This window comes from Nestor notabilis, unplaced genomic scaffold (genome assembly GCF_000696875.1).
Source record: "Nestor notabilis isolate BGI_N333 unplaced genomic scaffold, ASM69687v1 scaffold20003, whole genome shotgun sequence".
Lineage (NCBI taxonomy): Eukaryota > Metazoa > Chordata > Aves > Psittaciformes > Psittacidae > Nestor > Nestor notabilis.
Window position 1 is genome coordinate 1 of NW_009920825.1, and position 23,686 is coordinate 23,686.

The window sequence follows — 23,686 nt, forward strand, 5'->3', positions numbered from 1 at the left end:
AGCCTCTCCGGGAGCCCGCTGTGCCAGGCGGGCTGAGACCGTCGTCGTGTGAGGGGCTGTCGGGGCGCCGCGCTGCCTGCGGCCCTGCCTGGTGCTGATCAGCGGCCCCGAGGAGAGGCAGCTGCGGGGGGTCTCCCCGAGGGGCATTAAAGAACCTGCTCGTTAGTGTACTTTAAAACGCCTGTCCGAGGCATTCATTGTATGCGCAGTGTGGCGGACCCATGTCGCTATGTGATAATCCGCACTTCCGCAAAATTAACGCCTCTAAGAATAATCTCTTACAGTTTAAAATGGCTTAGTTTCCTATCAAGATCAGTGCACCCCCGGTATGAAGCTGTATAGGAAGGTTGAGAAGAGCTGGGTTGAGAGCTGGTGTGACTAATAATCAAGATGACAAAAAAAAAAAAAGCCTGCGTTTTGATCTGTGAGCTTCTGCAGGAAGCTGCTGCCATGTAACAGCTAATAAAACTTTTGCTGCACTCACTTTCCTGCATCTTTCCGGAAAACTTCAGTGACGCAGACTCTGAATTCAGACGAAAAGCTATGAGAGTCAGCTTCTTAAGTAATAGTGACTAGCTACCTTGATGAGATTTGGGGGAGGGGGTTTGGTTTTTGTTTTGGTACAATATGACAAATTTCGTATACCATAAGCCTAGGTTCTCTTTGTAGCTTTGACATGACTTGCTCACTGATGCTGGATCTTAGTTTCTTAAAAGCGTTGCTTGTTAAATCTGTAACTCTGATAATTGGTTAAGAAGAGTGCTCGAAATACCTTTGGAAGTTTTTCTGTTTGGTTTTTGTTTGTTTGTTTGGTGGGGTTTTTTTCCGTTTTTTCTTTTTTGTTTTTGTTTAGTTTTTTTGGGGTGGGAGATATTTCTGTTTTGAGCCAGAGCTGCAGATGTTAGCGTATGCATTATTGTTGTTTCCTTTTGCAATCATCCTCACATTTGGAAGTTCTACTTTTACAGATCCATAATGAAAATAGAAATTAAACCCGATTTTATCTTATTTTTGCAATACAACTAAAAAGCTGCTAAAACAAATGCTGTGGAGTGGGTGAAGGTGTTGATGTAAATCAAAACTATTGCAAAAGAAGAATAATGTTATTGAATGCAATTGAGCGTGAAATGCTCTCATGGCTGATCCTTTTTTTTTTTTCCATCTGATTAGTAAATTGTTCTGCAATAGCCTCACTAAGTATCAATGCATATTTGAACTAAATACAGTGTGTATTTTTATTAAATATAATGCTCAACATGACAGTAGCATCAGGATTGTCCCTGGTGTAGTGTTTTGCTTTTGTTGCAACTTGTAGACTATGTCAACATTAGGTTTTTAACCCTTAAAAACTTTCTAACTAACCTTTGCTTTTGCCTCTTATACAGCTTTTCTTTTTTAATAGAACTTTAGTGTGTTTGAGCTAGTAAATGTTCGTCCCACTTGTCTTTTTTTTTTTTTTTTTTTTTCCTGCACCAGTCAGGTTCTCTTTACTTTACACATCAGTAGATAAATGCTATTTTATTAATTTGATTTCAGAATTGCTTCCAAAACCTGATGTGTCTGAGCTTTTCAATAATAGAGTCATAGAATGGTTTGGGTTGGAAAGGACCTTAAGATCATATTGTTCCAAGCCCCTGCCATGGGCAGGGACATCTTGCACTACGCCAAATTGCTTAAGGCTCTGTCCAACCTGGCCTTGAACACTGCCAAGGATGGAGCATTCACAACTTCCTTGGGAAACCCCAGTGCCTCCTCACCCTCACAGTAAAGAACTTCTTCCGTATATCTAACCTGAACTTCCCCTGTTTAAGTTTGAAACCAAAAATCTTTTCAAGCAACACATTTGCTGTGCTCTGGTAAAACATGAATCTGGAAACTCAAAATGCATGCATTAGCATTTTTAATATGCATGTTGATATCCTTCATACCTAAGGGGATGAATCTGTGATCAAATGTCACCATGGCATACCTGGTTACTGCATGTCTATTGGTGCATGGCAATGACCTGCATGTATGCTCCAGCGTAGCTGAAATGTTCCTCTACTCTCATGGTTGTGGGTTAGCATATCATAAGATGCCTGCATTTGGTTCACTGTTGTATATAATTATAGAGCAGAATGTATTCATTGTTCAGTCCCCTGTAATTTTAACAGTCACAAAGCCAAAGCTGTAACTTGGCCCTGTGAGTGTGTTTTTAGTGATCATTTGTTGTCACCAGTCAGTCTTGCAGTAAAGTGTCTAGTGGTGTGTTTAGAATCTAACGCATCAGCCCCAGTGCTATGTTGAGGAAGAAATGTTAGCCACAAGAGTCAAGAAACTCAAAATGCTGTGCACTTGTGGTATCATCTTCCTTTTTCTTTTTTTCTTTTTTTTTTTTTTAACATAATTTAAAGAGACAGCATCTGAAGTGCCTCTACTGTCAAAATATTTTAAAGGTTACTAAGGTTTTGGTATTGTTTACTGTTCTACAATTAGTAGGTCCTGTTGGTGTTTCTGGTGCTTTGAAGTGGTGTCATCGGTGTGAGGTGCAGGCTTCATTGCTTGTGTAAATGAAAAAGGAAATTTTAAAATTAATTTAATTTGCTACTGCCTTAACTTTCATGTGTAACTTTTTTTCCTTTTTTGAAGGCTTTTGTTTATACAACTATTTGGTATGTTTAATCTTGTACCACTCCTGCAATTGAACATTTTCTAATGCAAGTTAGCTGTGTGAACATGTAAATGATCTTAAAAGTGTTTATGGACTTGTTAAGAAATACATATGTAAACAAACTAAAAGCTGTAGATTCTTGAGTTGTTCCACAATGAGTGGAAAGGAAACAAGATCTGGAAACTGACACATTTGCAGCAGTTTTTCCTTAGTTATTAAACAAATTAAGTTAAAAGTTTTATGTCCCTTTTACTCAATTACACTATTCTGGATCCTTAAACTGGGTGATACTACTGCTTTGTCAGTTTATGTTCTTGTTAGCAATGATATCAATCTATATTCTTAACTCCTGTCTTTTAGGCCTTTTAATGCCTCAGAACGTAAAGCAAGCTCTTATCCCGTTGTAGACTGTGATCAAGCAAGAAAGGAAGTTAGTGTCCGCACTGGAGGAGTGACAGATAAGACATCAAGAAAGACTTACACATTTGATATGGTAACTGCTTGTTAAGTTGGAGACTTGAAGAAACAAGTTAATACATTTCTCTAGTACAGTCTGATTATTGTATTTTGTGATGCTATACGTTACTGTAGAGATAAATGGGATGGATTGTCTTTGTCTCAACAGGTTTTTGGAGCTCAAGCAAAGCAAATTGATGTATACCGGAGTGTTGTGTGTCCCATTTTGGATGAAGTTATTATGGGCTACAACTGTACAGTGTTTGCGTAAGTAAGCCAATAATTATTATTAGGAAATTTTCTTTTAATTTTAGTGTTTTGGTTACACTTTAATTTTTTTTATTCTCACAGTTATGGCCAAACTGGTACCGGTAAGACCTTCACAATGGAAGGGGAGCGGTCACCCAATGAGGAGTATACTTGGGAAGAGGTATATTTTCATTCCTGAGATTTCTCTTGTCTATGCATTCGTTCAAAGTTAGAAATTGCAGAAGGCTAAGGAAAAACCTGAAATTGATGCCTTTCAAATCCTGAAGCTGACTTTCCTGAAATATTTGTAAATTAGTAAACGGTCTCATTCATTTATATGAGAATCAAGACTTTACATCTTTAATGCATGCATGCAAGTCTTGGTGATCTTTATATGGAAAATGATCTTTGTCTAAGGCATTCTTGCTTATAACAAACCGAGGCTATTTAGCTGAAATTGCACCCCCCACCCCCAAATCTCTCTCAGTACATTTATGTATCAAATAGCTCACTTTAATTTACAGGATCCACTGGCAGGTATAATACCCCGTACATTGCATCAAATATTTGAAAAACTCACAGAGAATGGTTCCGAATTTTCTGTGAAAGTCTCTCTTTTGGAAATCTATAATGAGGAGCTTTTTGATCTTCTGAATCCTACTCCTGATGTTGGAGAAAGACTGCAGATGTTTGATGATCCTCGAAACAAGGTTAGTGCTGTCTTCCAAAATTTGTTATCGTAAGGCTTTCAGGATTATGGAGATTGAGAGACGTATAATAAGCTTGTATTATTTTCTCACAGCGGGGTGTAATTATTAAAGGCTTGGAAGAAATAACTGTTCACAACAAAAATGAAGTCTACCAAATCCTGGAAAGGGGTGCAGCAAAAAGAACCACTGCAGCTACTTACATGAATGCATATTCCAGGTACAAATCTTCACAGCTTCAGAAACTTTATTTTGTTCTTGTTTTATTAAACAGGACCATGTTGAAGCTAGTGCAAACCTGGCATGATCTTGAGATTGTGTATCACAGTTTAGGTTGTCAAATGTGGGTCAGAAAGGCATATTTACAACTTCCTTACCACATCCTGTGGGGTGATTCTAATAGGTGTGTGAAGGGGCATTATAAAATCTGAATGCTTCTCATCTTAATAATGGGCAAGCTGTTTCTCTCTGCATGGTTTTCTACGTAAGCTTCCCCTCTTGTTTACAGTTTGCATGCTTTGTTATGAATATGTCCCATGTTAATATGCAGTGTCTAGTTGGCAGTAGCCCTGGCATTCCATCTAACTCTAGCTGAGATATAAGCAGCAGAATGTTCTTAATCTGGCATCTAGAATATTGAAATTTAATTAAAACTCAGAGTTAACTTTTTCAAGGCTTTCTATGCCTATGGAAACAAAAAGACAGAAGCCCGACATATACAGAACTGGCATGCATTGTATGTACTAGCATGAGATAAATGTTCTCTGCAATAGATACTGTACATCTTCAAGAAGGCTGTAGTCCTTTCAAAGTTTGGAAGATATTTAGCTGATGTACCTGTATTAGAGAGATGGGTTGTCTTTGCTTTAGCTGTTATATGTGGTTGGGGGTTTTATGCCAATCCTGTTTACTCAATAAAAACTTGGTGTAAGAATCTCAAATACTGTCAAAACTACTGTGGAAGTTGGGCGTAAGGTTGAAGGGGTTTTGTATAGGAATGCAGGCTACTTCATACAATTGCAGCTCAGTCAGAATCTAGTAGAGACATCTTGGTCAAAAATATCATTGTTTATTACTAATTTATCATTCTTAAACTGCAGATGTGATAGCTATGTCACTGTGAACAAACAGTCATCCAGTGTTGCAATAAGCAAGGAACACCCTGCCCACGTCATATTTCTATTTTAAAATACACTGAGCACATCTGTGTACTGGTGCAAGGGAATGGGTATTTGGTTACCACAGATTAGAACACAGAACTAATTTAATCTGAAATTACAGGGAATTTAGATGCTTTATTCTGCCTGAACTGTTTTTTTGTGTGGTCAAACTGGTCTAATTTGATGTCTGTGTTTTTCTACATGTCAGCTTCTTATTGTAAAAACATATTAAAAGAAAACTGAATTCTTTTATAGCCGTTCCCACTCTGTGTTTTCTATTACCATCCACATGAAAGAAACAACAATAGATGGAGAAGAACTTGTTAAAATTGGAAAGCTAAACTTGGTAAGTATTTGAACTAAATGTTGTTGGTGACGTTCTTAAAATAATCAGCTAAAATAATCTGACGTCATTCTCTTGAGAATCTAAGGTGGGGTTGGTTTTGTTTTCCAATAAGGGGAAAAACAGTTGTTTTCTGTAAAGAGATATGAAATGTCTTTGTCACTCTGAAAAATGTCAGTCCCATTTGTCATCCTTCACAACTCAAGGTAGTTTGTGTGTTGCATTCTGCAACACTGTGGGGTGAGCATTCTTCAGGGTCATTTGAGATGGAAGTATGTCTGTCCTCTTGTCTTTCAGGTTGATCTTGCAGGAAGTGAAAACATTGGTCGATCTGGGGCAGTTGACAAAAGAGCTCGTGAAGCTGGAAATATCAACCAGTCTCTCCTGACACTAGGAAGAGTTATTACTGCTCTAGTAGAAAGAGCCCCACATATTCCATACAGAGAATCTAAACTCACAAGAATCCTTCAAGACTCTCTTGGAGGACGAACAAAAACATCAATAATTGCCACAGTTTCTCCTGCTTCTATAAGTCTTGAGGTAAATTTAAGTCTGAAAATCAATTCCTAAAATAGGTATTATATTTTGCTAATGATACAAAAATATTGGTGAACTCCTCATCTTGACGTAGTGTTACTACATCTGTTTATCACAGGAAACCCTGAGTACGCTAGAGTATGCCCACAGAGCAAAGAACATAATGAACAAGCCTGAAGTTAATCAGAAGCTAACAAAAAAAGCTCTTATTAAGGTAAGCTAGACATATATTTCAAGTTACAGATTAGGTTTGATTCTGTTAACATAGGTTTTGCTATGGAGGAATTTCAGAGTTGTGGAGAAGCTGTAACTAGTAGTGGTGGTTTTTCTGAGGTGATTTTAATCACTGAACGCATGTTTTCAACCTGGTGTAGCATTAGTCACTTTGCATACACCAAAACTGTTGCTAACAGTAAAGCTAGATAGAGAGAACTGTTACATCTAGCTATGACTCTGTGTATGGATTATCTGTTTACAAGTTAGTGGAGAGCCAGTAAATGACACTGGATATTTTTTCCTGGGCTTACTGTATTAGTAGCTTTATTCCCTAGAGAATGCCTGAATTAAAGTGAAATTGTGACTAAGTATGAATATAAAGTAGTTGACTGCTACTAAAGAAGCAGTGCTTCCCATTGGAAGCTGTTACATGCAACCAGGTATGATTGAAGTGGGATGTTTCAATGCTCTATGTCTATCCAATGTTACAAATTTAAATGGTGCTATACTGAACTTACTTGCAACAGGAGTGAAGTGTTTTGCTTGTGCAAAACTTTCACAGAGCACTCTTCGTGAAGTAACTGTTAAGATTAATCTTGAAAACAGAGTAGGAATTTCTACGTTTACAAGTGATTGTTTCTTTATGCAGGAATACACCGAAGAGATTGAGCGTCTGAGGCGAGACCTTGCTGCTGCACGAGAGAAAAACGGAGTCTATATTTCTCTTGAAAATTATGAGTATGTCTTCAAAATTTCTATAAAATGACTAACAACAAATCTCAGATACTGGTACCTATCCTTATACAGATATGCTTTTGGATTTACTTTCACACCAGAAAGTTGAAGATAGTAAGGAGAATTTAGCCAACTGGTTAATTTGTTTTTTAGAAATTAGTTATTATACAGATAGAAGACTAAAGAGTAGGCTTGCACTAACAATTTTATTTATATGTGCAACATCCCATAAGCATAGCTGGGATGCAAGTTTACACCATGCAGTCATTCTTTCAGTGGAAGCTCATATAGAAGAGTAAACTAGACGTAATTTACTTGACTTTGTAAGAGGGATAGTTCTCACAGAAAATTTACAGTGGAAAATAATTTTAAATCCTTTTTACGTTAGGTGAAAATTACCTGCTTTTCATACAGATGTTATCAATACTTTTTGAAATTACTAAATATGTAGTAAAAAAAAACCCAGTAGATAATCTTGAAATCAACTCTTACTTGACTAATTTGTTTATTTGTTTTAATCTTTGAGAGCCCTTAATGGAAAACTAACAGTTCAGGAAGAGCAAATTGCAGAGTATATTGACAAAATCAGTGTCATGGAGGAAGAAGTGAAAAGAGTAAGTGACATTTCTCAGCTGTGGATTAAATGTGCCAAGAAAGGAAAGAAACCTTTGGGGAAGGAAGAAAAAGGTTGGAGCAAAGAACTTTCTGAAGTTTTTGATCTTAAAGTTCTCCAATTAGTCAAGAGTGGAAGCTTCCTAATTCTTGATGTTAGGAACTTGAAGTATCAACTGCAAGTTTCAGGATGCAATATTTATTTTTTTTTTAAAAGCTCTTTTAATGTCTACCACTTTACCTTTAATTTGCTCTGGGTTTTCAGCAAAAATCTGCTTGTAAAAATGGTATCTCAGTTGACAGCTGCTTAGGAGCAAAGAATGAGGGGGGAGAAGAGAAGATGATGAGCTCCCACTATAAAATTACACAGAAAATGGGAGCTTCCTCTTTAAAAGAAATGCAGCTATGAATTTGCTGAAATACATAACTACTCTGTGTAATCAGCTTTACTAACTCTCTTCATTCTATCTTAGGTTTGCTTAGTGGTATTTTTTTTTTTTCTTACTGCATTGTAACAATTGCTTGTCTTGTGTTTTGAGTGGGGAAGCAAGGGATTATTACAATGAATATGGTATTGGTTTGTGATATTTTCAGTGAATACAGAGACTATACAAATCTTTTGTCTAGGTTTAAGACTCTAAGCCTTATATCTGAAACTACATTGCTAGATGACAGTTTGCCTTCTGGTACTGTGGTGTAATTTGAGAAATGGCAATTCTATTGAACTTACAAAAAGCTGTGTTTCCCTGTTGATTTTTGTCTTCTGCTTTAGATCACTGAATTATTCACAGTTAATAAAAATGAACTCGAACAATGTAAAACAGATCTGCAAATCAAGGAGAAAGAACTGGAAGAAACCCAAAAAGATCTGCAAGAAACAAAGATTCATCTGGCTGAAGAAGAATATGTAGTTTCAGTTTTGGAAAACACTGAACAAAAACTACATGGCACAGCTAGCAAGGTTGTCACAGTTTTTGCACCTAACTGTAACAATAGCTTCCTGTGTTTGGGAGATTCATAGGCTGTTCAAGCAAATAATTGTTGCTAAATCATGATGCAAATGTGACAAAACCTGAATTTAAGATGGGACAAGTAGGATTAGCTCTCTCAATATATTATATTATGATTAAAAGCTACTTCAGATTGCAGGACTTTGTGATAATATTGAGAGTTGACTGCTAAACACACTGGTTGGTCTGGAGCTAACCTTTCCTTCAGGCCAGGTTGTCAGGAGAATTCCAGTCCTTTGCAGTATCTATGTCATGAGCCATTTTGCAGAGTAAGTAGCTTTCTTTACTAGGAACTTACGGCTGGCCATACAAAAGATTGAGTTATATATAATTGGGGTAGAAAAGCAGCAAAAAGCTTTGCAAAGATGCGTGCAGTAATTTACAGTCACTGAGTGAGTAATGGATACTGTTGTCCTGTTAAGTCTATATTTTAGGATATCATTTTGATGTTTGTAGATAGCTTGTAATTATCAAAACAGACTTGATGCGGGGAGAGAATGTCCTGCTATTTAAACTGCAAAGTGATAAAACTTGTATCCTTAGTCAACATGAAAATACCTTTCTACTCAGATTCCTGTAAGGATGGGAGGGGGTGCTTAGTTTTTTGCATGTGGGTTATGAATGTTTGTGTAAGAGAAATAGATACAGAAATTATTTATGCCTATTACAAAACCAAGAATCCACTATGTTTTCGAATTCTCAATTGTTTATCACAGAACTAGTACTGGAAGCCTCTTGCTTGAGTACTAGTAAAGAATATCTACTGTCAAATCTTTCAGAAAAAGTTGAAGTGGCGAGGATTTTGTTAGTATTGTGGGATAAATGGTATCTTAAAGGACGTCCTCAATATTTAAGAAACTGTTAATGCTTTAATTTCAAAGAACAAATGGTTTTTATAGGTAACTTCTTTCTGTCTTCTAAGGCTATAAATGATATAACACCAGGATTTAGAACAGTGGTAATTTGATGTTATAAAGGGAAATACCTGTCTTTCTAGGGAGATAACTTTTCCTTTAACTTCTCTATATAATATATGCTTGACTTCTTGTTTAAAGACTGACCAGAATAACTTGAAATTGTAGTTACTTAGTACAGTTGAAGAAACCACGAAAGATGTATCTGGTCTCCATGCAAAACTGGACCGTAAGAAGGCTGTTGATCAACACAATGCTATCGTCCAAAATACATTTGCAGGACAAATGAATGATTTGTTCAACAAAATACAACATTCAGTTAGTGAAAACAGTTTGAAGCAGCAACAGATGTTGACATCTTACACTAATTTTATAGGTAAGTATACCGTATCACTATACCATCCTGAATTTTTGCAACATAGTACCAAAGACCATTTCCTAAAATGGATCTGTTTTAGTAAGTGGAAGAGGCTTTATATTAAGCAATGTAATGATAACATTTGCACTAGTAATGTAGATTAACAGCCTTCCTGTGCTGTAAGAGGCAAGAAGGTGATGAGCAATAAAAGGAGTTTCTATCCTGTGGTGGAGCTTATAAAAAACACTTGTAACACTTCTTGATTTCTTTCGTAGGTGACCTCCTGTCTACCAGTTCTTCAGCAGCTAATATTCTTGCATCAGTTGTATCAGCATCTTTTGCCTCTGTTAAAGAATTGGTGTCTACTGAAGTTTCTCACGTGTCCAAAAAAATAATACAACATCAGAATCTGTCACTTGATTGTAAAGCTGAGCTGCTGAGATTAATTGTTAGTAAATTTACATACTCTTATGTTACTTAAATATATTAAACTGTTCTCAATCAAAAGAGATTCTGTAAATACTGTATAGGGGTTTTTTCTTATGCTCTCTACTTGTCTCTGCTTTAGTTCTTGGCCATGATTGTGTCCTTCCCTGTTTCTGCTTGCATGTCACCCCCACGAGCTGTAATACTTATATAGCAAATACTGTCATAGCAGAGTACATGAAAATGTACTTACATGTTGTTCTTTACTTTTTTAAGTTTGGTTTTGTTTTTTTTCCCCATCCACTGCTGTTCGTAGGAGGAACATACATCTGGATTAGGAAGAGCATTAAATAGCTTGACACCAATGGTAGAATTTGTCTTGGGGCTAAACTGTCAGTTTCAGAATAACATGAAGAAATATTCTGTCGTGGCTGACAAGGTAATGCACATATGTTATCTCTTGTGCTCTTATTTAATTTACAGACAACCATTTAGTGGTTTTCCTGCAGTGTGTCAGAGCGTTTCCTCTTCTGGTCTGGCTTTTCTCCTTTTATTCTGTCCCATGGGTCCTACCTTTTAGGTCTTTCTTTCAGACTTGTTTTCCACTTCTAAATGTGGTATATTTGCTTATTACCTATATTGGCACAAATACTCATCTAAATGCCCCATAAGAATGGTAAAACATGGATGCTTGAAGCTATATGTAGCAAATATATTTTGTGATATTCTTAATGTAGTCTCTCCTGTATCTTAGAAGTAACCAACTCAGAAAAGTCTTTACTCTTAAAACCGAATTTCTGCAACTCATACTGAACTTCTCCCATAGTCACTTTGACTCCTGGAGGGTGTGATGTTATATCTTGTTAACCATAAGTATCAACAGCACTGCACTTGCAAAAAGAGTCCTGTGTTTCGATTTTTAGTTCTAGTCTATCTCATAATGTTTATGTAGAACTGTAGCCTCAGTCTTCACCTTTCATTCTGTTTTTTTTTTTTTTCTACCTTTGCTGCCCCAGTTTGTCAAATCCTTGCTCTGACTGAAAGTTTTCCCCCTTTTGTCAATTACAGCTTATGTGAAATCAACTCCCCTTGTCTAGAAGCTTTTTATTGGTTTTCAAACTTAGACAACAAATAGTCCATGGCTTACCAGCTCTTGCTTCTTGCTCTTGTCTTAGCAAAGTACCTTGTCTATGTCTTACTATTTTGTCTACCTCACATGCCAAATTTTGTGTTTGGAGAAGCCCATACCAAGTTCCAGGCAGTCACTTCAGATTGTTCTAAGTGTTATTTTCCACCTTTTATGCACAATACTTTATTAGTGCCTTTGACAATTTCTGTATTAACTATGCTAGGGAAAAGTATCCAGTTCTTACCAAAATATAAATACCTAACTTTAATAAAACCTTTTTTCAAAGATGGAGGGTCATAAAAAGGAAATGGATACCTTCTTTGAAGATCTTTCTCTCACTCTGAAAAGATTATGGGAAGAAACTGCCAGTGTTTTTGCTCAGCTTCAGAATGATTGTGAGAATTTAAAAGAAGAAGTGGAAATGACGAGGTTGGCACATACAAAGGTATCCTTAGAGTTAGAAGAAATTCTAACACCAAATGTGATTGCTTGTTTTGATTTAAACTCTTTGTAGCAGTAAACTATTTTACTTGTTTCAGGGGAAATGTTAGGATAGTAACTTGATGATCTAACTCTTTTCAGCCTTTGATGGGCTGCTTTAAGAAGCTTGCGCAGGAAGGTAACAAAAAAATGTACTGTTGCTCTAAGTGTGTCCACTATATATGTGTTTACATGTATTTCCAAAAGCAAAGTGTCTATCTTCTCTACAAAAAATGTAGAGTGACAAAGCTTTTTATCTGCTGCATTTTTAATAAAGGCATTCAAGTACCCTTTAAGAATGTTAAAAAGTGCACAATAACAATGAAATGTATGACACTTTATCTCAATAGAGCACAGCTCAATTGATGTCCTCACTGCAAAGCCAGCTTGAACTTTTTGCTCAGGAGACTCAGAAGAACTTAACTCATGTACTTGCAAAAAATGGAAGCTTGAAGACCACCATCTCCACTGTGCAAGAAAACGTTCACGTGTAAGGAGCAGATTACTTTTGGTGTATACTGATGCACGATAAAACTATGTATGAAGAGGACTGCATAATTAGATGCTTTTCATATTTGTATGCTTATAAACTCTTCTGGACAAGACCTGTATGTTAGAGCTGAGTTCTGCCACAGAATGTAGATCATAGTTCACCTTTCCCCAGAGTAAAAGGTAGCTCTACAAGGCTTTTCCTGAAACTTGTCTCTTGAGCATATTGCAGATAAGAGACCATGGTTTTGGGAGTAATATGCTGACAAACTGCCCTCAGTATGGCTGGGATTCAGAACTTTGTACCATGAAGGGTTAGCTTGAAGTATAATCGTGCATCTTCTATTACAGCATGCTTTATTCAGTTGCAGACTGAGTAACTAAGACCTCGCCTTAGTTGTTTTTAGTTTATTATTGGCTTTTCTGGTTTTTTGGTTGGGCTTTTTTAGGGGATTTAACAAGCCTACTGCTCGAAGTGATGCAATTTGTAAATTTACTAAATAGAGCAACATTATAATTAACTGGTTTGAAAGAACTGTGCTACTTCACTGCTTCTGGTCTCAAATATTTCTAGATATAGAAAGTGCTAAAATCCACCTTTCAAAATCTCTGAACTTTTTACAATCATGTTGTTGCAGGAAAACTACAGACCTAGTCAGTAGTGCAACTTCCAATCACAGCAAATTTATTGCATCTCTGGATAATTTCTCTCAAGACCTCAGGACTGTAAATGCTGAAAACAAGATGATGCTGGAAAAATCCACAGACCACTGTTGTCAGCTTCTCACCAATCTCAAAAATGTGTCTCAGGATACTGATAAATGGGGTGAATTTACAACTGCTCAGATAGTCGATTTCACCAACCAGCAGCTATTGTCCTTCAGTGATGAGAAACAGCAACTTGAGTGTTTACAAAAGGTACCTATAGTAATTTGTAGCCTAATACAACATTCTGGGGAAAACTTTTACAGTAGAATTTGTAGGGGAAGGAAGTTTTCACTTACAGTCAGAAAAAAAATTGCAGTGGTTTTTGTTGGTTTTTTGTTGGTTTTTTTTCCCCCAATCTCAGCAGATTCATGTTACTCAGTTTAAATAGATGCAATTAGAGGAAATCAAAAGCTTAACTTAAGACTTTGAACTTAAAGTGCAAATAACTTCCTAAAATGGTGTCTTCATTAATCCCATGCAGCTAACTTCTATCTGTAATTTGGGGGTTTTTTTACATCTTTTTGGTAGTGTACACCTCTAATTCTAAAGCTTTATCTACCAGTAGTGTCCCTGGAAGATTTTGCACAGTGATCAAATACAGACTATATTCTGGAGGCTGCAAATGACTTTATTGATCAGATGGATTAACATTATGGGAGAAAGCATTCCTTTTAGGTAACTACTAGTTCTGGCCTCTTATCTGGAAGTTTTTATCTTTTTTTAAATTTCCATCACAAACTTCACTTACTTGCCTGATTGTTCTAATAGGTACTGAAATAGGCAAATCCAACTTTTTGCTAACTTTCAGAAAGAAAAACTTAACTGTTAAAAGCATTTGCAGTCTCAAGACACCCCTGTATCTGTTATACCTACAGAACACTTCAGGCATTTCATTCCAGTGGGAACAGCTAAAAATATGTTTTCCTTTTCCCCTACGAATGCGTAAAGCTTCTAGGGCTTGTAGGATTTTTACTTTCACTTGAATATCCTAATTCTGTGGAGGGTTGTGCATAGAAGCGTGAGAAGTCTGATCTGAACTAGATGGCATCATCTTTATTCTTATGAGTAGCTTTCTAAAATGATCATACTTTCTAAGAAACTGAATCTGTTCTGAAGGTAGTTCCCAAAATGAGTGTGTAGAACTCACACCGAAACTCCTCAATTTGAGGTCTCAGTTGTTTCATTTCAAGTCATGTCACTAATCATGTACCACATCTTAGAAAAGAGGCCATAACCTTACCTTTACTGTTAACTTGGTGTTACTAGTTGTGCTTTTGTCTTGTTTGCAGAAAAATGAAGACAACTGTGATACAGCCATAGCCAAAATTGACGACCATATTAATAGACAAAAAGCTGCTGAGGAGAAGGTACTAAATGGCCTTCTTGAGCAGATAGAGGTTGATCAGGAGATACTTCTGAAGCAGAAGCTGACACTTAATGAAGAAGCAGAGGGTGGACTGACTCAGGTTAATGATTTCCTGCAGGAGGATCTTAAAGTGGATGTTCCAACAGGTATTTAAAGTAGGTTGGGGGCAGAATGGTGTTACAGAAAGCAATCTGAATTGCAGAATTTGTAAGAGAAGGCCAATGGAGACATAATATAACTAACAGCCTTACACCTTTTTTTAAGGTGCATGCAAAGAATGATGACTGAACAAATCATGACTTTGTTGAGTAAATGTAAAATTGAGGATCTGTAAAGCAAGTGCTGAAAGTGTTTAATAGTGCCTTTCATTAGTGTACAATCTTCATTAAAGGGGCAACTCCACAGAGAAAAGACTACTTCTATCCAGTCACACTTGTGAGAACAGAACCCCGGGAACTTCTGCTGGAGCAATTAAGGCAAAAACAACTAAAGCTTGATGCTGTCCTGAACATTGCAACAAAGGAGGTGGAGGATAACGTAGATCAGGTGTGTGTGTGAAGGGCAAATGGGGATTTTCAGTATTTCACATCTTTAGGGAGTTTTTTCATGCTCTTGTGGAGAGTTGACTAGAACCCCAGAGCTGTTGCAGCTGTTGTGTTTTGCAGGGTACTCAGAGCCACATGTGCTGAGCTTTTGACAAAAACGGTATCTTGAAAAATAGGGGAAGACATTAATAATTTAGAGACTTTCATTTCTGTTTTTCAAAAATAGAAGTGCCATGGCTTCTATAGGTCTGATCATGCTTAGTACATTAAAAACACTTTTCTGAAAACTTCTGTTTTAGGACCTGTTGGAAGAGGAAGAGTTGCAAGAAGCAAGTGAAAGCCTTGCTAGTGACAAATCCTTAGTGGATACAAGTATATGCTGCCAAGTAAATGGTGGCATTCCCTTTTTCCAGGTAACTTCTACAGATATTCCAAACAGCTGTGTATTTAAGAATGAAGGAAAATTACTGTTCCACAGTAGCGGTGTAGTCTAAAGTCACCTACTATCATTTAATGTAGTCTAACAGCTTCTTTAAATCCTGTAGAATGCTTTGTTAAATTTGAGATAAAATAACAGATTCTGGTAACAGCAGAAGATAAAATAATGCAAATTTCTGCCAAGCTGGACAGACAGTAGAAGACTTCTCAGCAGATAAACCTGCCTGAAAAACATTGCCTTAATTTACTAGATATGTGTTAATAGAAAAGTTCAAATTAGATGTGGAGTATTTTCTTAGAGGCCAGACAGAAATGATAGGTTTCTTGATTCTTCGCTGTTTTTTGAGAGGATTTTCTCCTGTTGGTTGTTTTGGGTGGTAGTGTGTGTTTGTTTGGTGGGTTGTGGTGGTGTTTTTGTTTTTACCTTCTTCCTTCCTTTTGAACCTGTTGCTCTACCAATATAACTGTCTACACCCCTGCTATGTTTATTAGTGGGGGTGTGGTATGTTTACCTGTCATGGATCCTTTTAAAGTAACTGCTGAACTTCCAGGTCTCTACAATAAGTCTCTTTAATAAATGTAGTATTAGGGACACCTTTCAGGAGTTCTGCCAACTTTTTTTCTCAGAACACTATAATGCATAGTACATGAACAAGTAGTCTTTGGGGTTTTTTTGTATTCTCTTAACATTGGACATTTTCTTTAAATCCCAGCACAAAAGGAGTCACAGAAAGGATAAAGAGAACAAATCTGCAGCTATAGTGGAGAGCAAAATAGAGGATATGACGGAACAGTTTCTTCCCAAATCTAAGCCTCCTTTAAGATCACTGAACTAAGATACACCCACTGCAAACCCCTGTTTTGAAATACTTATGTTTAATTCTCTACTGAGCCATAACTTTGGTTATTCTCGGTCTCTGTATATACTGATATATTGATGCAAAGCTGTATGAGAAGATTGTCCTGCCAGATGTCCTGCCTTTGTCCCATTTGCAAAGTATTAACAGACCTTTCTTTTTTTTTTTTTTTTTTTTAAACAGAAAAAGAAAAAAAAGCAGATTATGGTGGTGTATGTTAAGTAGACTTTTATGTTGTCATGTAAGAGATCCTTTTCTCAGTAGATTTTAAACAGTAGAAAGGGATGAGGTAAAATGCTTTGTCAGCATTACCAGCTACCATTTTATATTTTAATTAACTGTAAATAGTGTTATGGTTTTGTACCTGCTTACTAGTTTGATTCCTGTTTTTACGAAGTAGCTGATTTTTGACTGGGATACTTCAAATAAATCATTGATACATGGAAAACAAATGTATAAGCACCTCCCTCAGTATAAAACAAGCTTACATGACTTTCACTTTATATTACCATGTTTCATTTAGCTAAAACATTACCAGCTATGTCATACATCTTGTGCTGCCAAAAAAGGATGGTTCTCTCCCCTGTTTCATAATAGACAATATTTCAGTGCCTTTTCAGTAGATGAAAGTCTCACTGCTAGGTTTTGGGTTTTTTTATTTTAATTTGTTTTGAACCCCGCTGTTCTTATTTTTGTCTTAACCTGCAGCTCTGATGTGTTGGTTTGGATATGATGTCAAACACAGCTTATGTATTGTAAACTGGCAGGATTTCTTTTAAGATTTAGATGCTTACATTAGAACATGCAAACTTGGTTACAAATGCAGCTCCTATGTTGTATAACAACAGTGCATTTTCAGTAATTGACAGCAGCATCTGACCAGCTGTTCTTTTCATTCTGCTTACGTGAGAATTTGAAGAAAACTTCAAGCTACGGTGTGCTAAAAAAAATAGATGAATAGGATAATGATGGGAGTGGGGAGAGACACTGGAAGGCAGCCTTAATTTAAATTGAAGCACTATTCTTAGCTAATTGTCAAAATATGATTTAGAGGACTTGTCAATTTTTCCATATCTAGCTTTCAGGCTTAAGTTGATGTTTCTTCACATGGGGGTGGTCTGTGTGTTTATTTGAGCAGTTATGCCAACTAGATAGACACTTTGGACACCATTCAGACAGCACATTGCAATTCTGTGCTGTCTGAATCTTGCAAATCTGAGAATTTGAGAATCAGTTTAAGGGCATACTCCAAGTATCATTTAGAGTATGCCCTTTCACTGATTCTCTGAACTCTAGCATGAGATAGACTGTTCATCAGTTGTTTGTCTGATACAGCCATCATACCTCCTACTGTCCTTTCTTTTGCCTCTGTAGGTGAAGTTGATTGCTTTTTTCTTAACAGCCTGATATGAGGAGGGAAAGCATTCATTTCCTTTCAAACTAGTAAGAAACACAAATACAGAATTTCGGGGGGGGGAGGGGGAGGGAATAATAGCTTGGTAAGTAGCTTATATAACAAATCTTTCTATTGTTGTAAGGGGCTTGAAACACTGGAAGCTGTCTCCTTCAGAGTGTGTTTGGTGTATTGTCAAATTCTCGCACCAGAAATTTAACAGGCCTAAGAACTCTCCAGGGCCTAGGATCCGTTTTCTTCCACAACATACTTTCCAACACTAGATGTTAGCATGACCTTCTAAGACGCTTCAAGAAATCATTTGGTAACTAAAATTCAACCAGAAGAGTTGATCCCACAGCTGTATCGAAGGGCCTAAGCTAAACAGGAGAGGCTTGTCATCCTTTTACCCTACTACTTTATTTTCCCTAACGCTTTGACAGGATCGGTATGAACAAACAAACTAGAACAGCCAGTACCCAAGGAGAGTCATATCCATAAAATCATGCCACAATCTGTGCTTCCTAGCTTATCATCTTTAAGACTGTCTCCTCTACCCTAGCTGTTTGATTTCCCCTGGTACAGGCACAAGTTGCTTTCCTGATAACCCGGAGCCTTAACAGCTGTATGAATTTCATGGTCTGCTTGCATGCTTTCTCTTTTTTTCTGAAGTACCCCTCAGAGTCATGTTTTCTTTCTTTTGCAATACTGGCAAATCAAAAAATATGGCAGATGATTGTTTCATTGCCGTGGTGTCCAGAGGTCACACCAGGAGGAGGAATAGGGTGAAAAATCCGTATGCAGAACCCGTCTCAGCTCCTCTGTCCGTGTCTCTTCTCCCACTAGATGGCTCTAACACTAAAGCGGTAGCCCAAGGCTCAAGTACTGGCGTTTAATCGGGTTTTAGAAATAAGCGTTTTGCCAAGCTTTTTGTCAAGTACCTGTTAAAAGAACATGTTTCAAAAAATAATATTAAATTTATGTTTCCACAAAGATAATTCCATATTAGTTTAGTGTGTGGTGTCCCTGCTCATGGCAGGGGGGTTGGAACTAGATGATCTTAAGGTCCTTTCCAACCCTAACTATTCTATGATTCAAGCTTGGACAAGGTGTTGTTTTATGAAAAGCAATGTTTGAAAAAATGATGCTCCAGCCTACGTCTTGAACTTTGCTGCAGGGCTGATAGAGGCTCTCAGTAACTAAATTCTTGTCCTAACGTGTTTTCTAGGTTCCCCACTCTGTGGGCATTGTCCAAAGTAGGAAGCAATGCCTATTTATTTTGGTATATTGTATGATGGAGAAAAGAAGGGTAAGAAAAAGCAAGAGTTGTTTCTTGTATGTAGCCGCTGGATTAACAGGTCTAATCCAGAGGGAAGAAATGGCATAGTTTGAATTTGTCTGGTTATAAGGCATCCTTTATAGGAGTAGGAAGCCATTTCCACAGAACAGATAACAAGGTTGTACCCGGACTGAATTAGTCCAGGTGAGCATGAGGGAGAGCTGTGGTGAGTGGGGCTGTAGTATGTGGCTGTGTTCTCATGAGTTTTTTCAGATTCTGGATTAGGGGCCAAGTGGGACAGCTCTTGATTTAACAAAAAGCCCAGCTAGGATGAATGTGATACACAGAACTGAAATGACGGGGAATGGGAATTTCAACGCGTGTATAGGGGGAATGCAGAGAGAGCAATGAGGGCCATGGGAAGCGTGGATAAGCAGAGCCACCAGCTTGCTTTTCAAGTGATAAATGAGCAGTTAGGAGGAAATGGGGGAAAGGAAACTTCCTGCTTTCCTCCTGGAAATCAGGGAGCTGTGACACTTGCTGTATCAGAGTTGTTGGGGGATGCAATGTTTATTTGAAGAGAGAAGACTGAGCTGACTGGCTGCTATTGATGGCTGCTTTTATTTTAGGTATCAGAAGTAATTGTGTGAGGCTAGGAAGAGCAAGGAGAAGGTGTGTAGTTGCTAGACTCTGCCTTTCTTTTTTCTGTCAGGTGTCAGTCACCATTGCAATCACCTGTTAAATGGGGAGGGGAAATGAAGCCTGTAACTCTTCGTGGTAATAAAAGAAAAAGATATAACGAACTGGAAAAATAAAGGTTAACATTCCTTTTCCATTAAAGAAAGATTGAAGGAGGAAAAAAGAAAGTCGTAATGTTCCAGAGCATTAAAAACAGTAAAAAAGAAATAAAATTTTAGATATACAATTGGTAAACATATCCTTTTAAAACAAGTGTTTACAACTATTTGACTATTTTTTTTCTTTCCCTGTTAGAACCTACATTTTATGGTAGAGGGCAATGCTCTGCAAATTGCACGCCCACCCACACAGTTACTTTATAAAGTTAAATAACAATAAATCATGGTAGACTTTGCATTAGTAGGCTTTAAGTGACATAGTGTTATAGGTGAGATATAGACCACCTACTAGAGTAGGCTGTTCTTGTAGGTTGAACACAAACTATCTACAGCAGTATTGCTATGCTCAACCTTGAAAATGTTAAACGTATGAACGCAGTGCAGTGAAGTGAATGTTTAAATCCCAATGTTCAGAACACTTCTAAAATCATCTTTGATTCCCTAGTAAAGCGTCTAGCTACCAAAAGGAGGGCACACAGTAGTTACACAAGTACTCTTCAGGTAAAAAATCTTTTGTCAGTGAAGAAGTTAGAAACAAGTTGCCATTTTTATGAGGTCTGAAAATTGTTCCAGATTTCTCAGACTTTATAAGGAGATAATCAGTTTTCAGGTGCCACAAATCTAAATTTTGTAAAATAGTGATGATTAATGGGATTGTTTCTTTTTTAATGCAAAATATTAAACCTATATAAAAGTTTCCTTGACTTCCTTAGTTATACTTAGAGTGCTTTTGCAACTCTTGGTCTGTTCATAACCTAAACATTGTAATTCAAAGAATGAGACATGATGACTGAAACTTTGAACTTGATTAGTGCTGCTTCTTTATCTAAAATATTAAAAAAAATGAAATAAACAGAGATTTGATGTAAAAATACATTAGATTTTTTCCCGATCTTTCCAGATGTAATCATCTACAATTTTTGATCTTATGTATGTAGTTTTGACTATAATTTTATTCCAACAGTGTCCAGAGCACTGAAGCTAATATGCGAAGGTTTTTTTTCGTTGGATAAGGAATTGTATTTTCATTGGAAGAAGTTAATTTTCAAAAATACCTCTTTCTTTTTTTTCCTAATTAACAATTTTACGCAGTGACAACAATTAGTGGGAAAGAAAACTTGGTTTTTTAGCATGTATGACAAATACTAAACAAAACAGATCAAATACATAGTAAGATGCTTCTCCCTTGCCATTCAGATGATAGTAATGAACACTGCTTCTCAGAGGACAGATTTCCCCACCGCACAAGTCCAGTTGTACAAGGGTCTAATTCTGCCACAGTCACTTCAGTATAAATCAAGTAACAAGGTGAAAGATCAGATTCTCTGTTTTCCAAAGTATATACTGATAATGATGCTTAAACCCCAAAATCAATCTAAGGCCTCATTTGGTCTCTATGGCCGAAAGGTTTCATGGCATTTAGAAGGGTTTGTCTAGGTAAGCCTGGAAGTTGTTTTCATCTCTAATTCTGTATGTTCTTTCAAAGGCGCTTCAAGCACACCTACTTCCCCTACTTTGTAAAATGACTTTGGAATCTTCCCAGATAGGTGTGTGGTGGTGTTCTGCTGTTAAAAGACTAGACCCTCTGTCAGCTGAAGCTGGCACTCATTTCAGTGGCCACTGTATCATGTCAGTGTCCTTAAGCATAATGTTTATCTTGGGAAGAGGAACCTTTTAAATCTCCCAAAGATGGCACAGATATCCTGTGTCTTCTGGATGTAACTTCATGCTGTCTCCGAGCACCACTACTCCCACTTTGGAAATAGAAACTTATAAACATGTTTCTGAGGGAGTAAATTCCAATATTTTATTTTTTTTTTTCTGACACAGCAGAGCTTAAGTAATCCCTGTCGTATGCAAAGAGTGGCTGGGGAAATCGGTTTTTCACATTTCAATTAGCTTCCTCTAACACTCAAACCTAAACATAAGCAGCATTATCATTATGTTCAGAAGCTAAAGGAAACAACAAAGTGAATCACTTATCATTTGTTACAGCCACCATCTTCTATGACTTAATTAAATACGACATTAGTTTCAAAACCATTCAACTATAGATATATATTTAAATGGTTATAACATAATAATGATAGGCACCAAAATCTTGCTCATTCACTAGCGGTTTATTTTAGGAAGCTCAGTCTAGCAGGATGAACCTTGAATATACACATTAATATGGGGAAGGAAATTTTATGATATCTGTTAGTTAATACAGAAGCCAATCTTATTAACCAGGGATTTACAGAGGGCTGTTTTATTAGATGTTAACCATAGCTTATGTTGACAATTGATTTTCATTGTAGGACAACTAAATTTATTATTTGTAATAAGATAAAGATAATTAAATTGACTTTATAAAGGTTACTATCATAAATGTTAGTACCTGTGAATAGCAAACATAAACCTGCTTTAGCAGCAAAAAATCGGTTAAAGTGTAGGTGCTTTCTTTCCCTTACATTTAATAGTCCCTGGACATTTTTAGCCTGCATTTTATTTTCCAGAGTTTATACCTACTGCTGTGAAAAACTGTTTGGGTTGAAGCCTCACTTTCAGGGTTTGGGTTTTTTTCCCAATAAAACAGGATCAAAACATTTTTAAAGTTATAGAAGTAAAACAAAACAAAATAAAGCACTAAGTACAAGTGTATTATGTCATGGAGTTTTGCCCTGTCATTTCTCAAATTTGTTATTAAATGATTCAGAATAATATGTCATAGAATATGTTGGATCTATAATAAAACCTGACTTTTGGGAGAGGTATTAAAAAGAGTAATTACTGAAGAAGTTAATTTGGACCTTGCAAAAATGAGAGTACTTGAAATTCATTTAATCTTTTTTAATAGTATTGTTTTTATGATATGTATCTCTCCATCCCTTAGTATCATTCATCAATCTGAGTATGAGCTTTTGAAAATGTGAAGGAATACAGCAAATGTTAGAGACCTTGTAAAGGCACCTAAAGTGTAAAACCTACTACATTCCTGAGCTTTGACAATGTGGGAACTATCCAGTACAAAACTAATTCTATCGGAACACTCATGGTATATTTTTGCTGTAATATTAATCTTTGGTTTCTAGTTGTAATTTGCTACGACATTGCAGGCTTATAACTTGTCATTACTGCTCTGGTGTTTTGAACCAGTAATGAAAGGAAAGAGGGAGTACTTTAGGAAGGCTGTTTCACACTGTGAAGACTGAATATTTGATAAGTTGGTGGGTTTTTAATAAAAAACACTTGGCTGCAGGATCTTTATATTATGAGAGCTATTTGTGATTAGTCATTTCATGGTTTCACAGCTTGTGGAAAGAAGGGTTAGCTACATGGCAGAGCACAGTGGAAGTGAGCTGCACATCACAAGAAGCCTAGTCCACCAGAGATGCCAGGCTGCTGGTTGCTGGGCTGCAGCATAGGTGCCAACCCAGTGTGTCTGTTATGTTCAGTTTACAACATGGCAAATCATATTGGTACCCAGAGTAAAATGCACTGAAATTCTGTGTAACTTCAATTCATGGCTGGTTTCCCTGTGGCATTGTTACTGGTGCAGCTGTCTCTAACAGAAGAGTTATGCCTTCTGTTAGAGGCACAGCTCTAAAATACATGGTGGGCATATAATACTTTATGCCCACTGTATATTTTGATGCTTAGTTGTTCTTGTATCAACACTTCTGCTGTTCTGACCCTAGAGCTCCTTGCTGCTTGCTCCAGGAATAAGAACAGATCTTACACTGCCAGGATTCAAATATTACAGAGAAATTGGTTATCTGTTGCATTCCTG

At 36.9% G+C, this 23,686-nt stretch overlaps 1 protein-coding gene across 1 annotated transcript; it reads left to right on the forward strand.

Moving 5' to 3' along the window:
* Nucleotides 1-3,010: 3,010 nt before the first annotated feature.
* Nucleotides 3,011-16,364, forward strand: KIF11 (kinesin family member 11; the record flags this gene model as incomplete). The annotated part of the gene is made up of 21 exons (XM_010010867.1): nucleotides 3,011-3,143; nucleotides 3,276-3,373; nucleotides 3,458-3,536; nucleotides 3,880-4,065; nucleotides 4,158-4,282; nucleotides 5,478-5,568; nucleotides 5,863-6,105; nucleotides 6,221-6,316; nucleotides 6,968-7,056; nucleotides 7,580-7,667; nucleotides 8,438-8,626; nucleotides 9,758-9,965; nucleotides 10,223-10,395; nucleotides 10,690-10,812; nucleotides 11,789-11,947; nucleotides 12,333-12,472; nucleotides 13,110-13,389; nucleotides 14,469-14,691; nucleotides 14,937-15,091; nucleotides 15,390-15,503; nucleotides 16,242-16,364. Coding segments are annotated over 21 exons (3,115 nt in total), but the record flags the coding sequence as incomplete, so codon positions are not given.
* Between the last annotated feature and the right edge of the window lie 7,322 nt (nucleotides 16,365-23,686).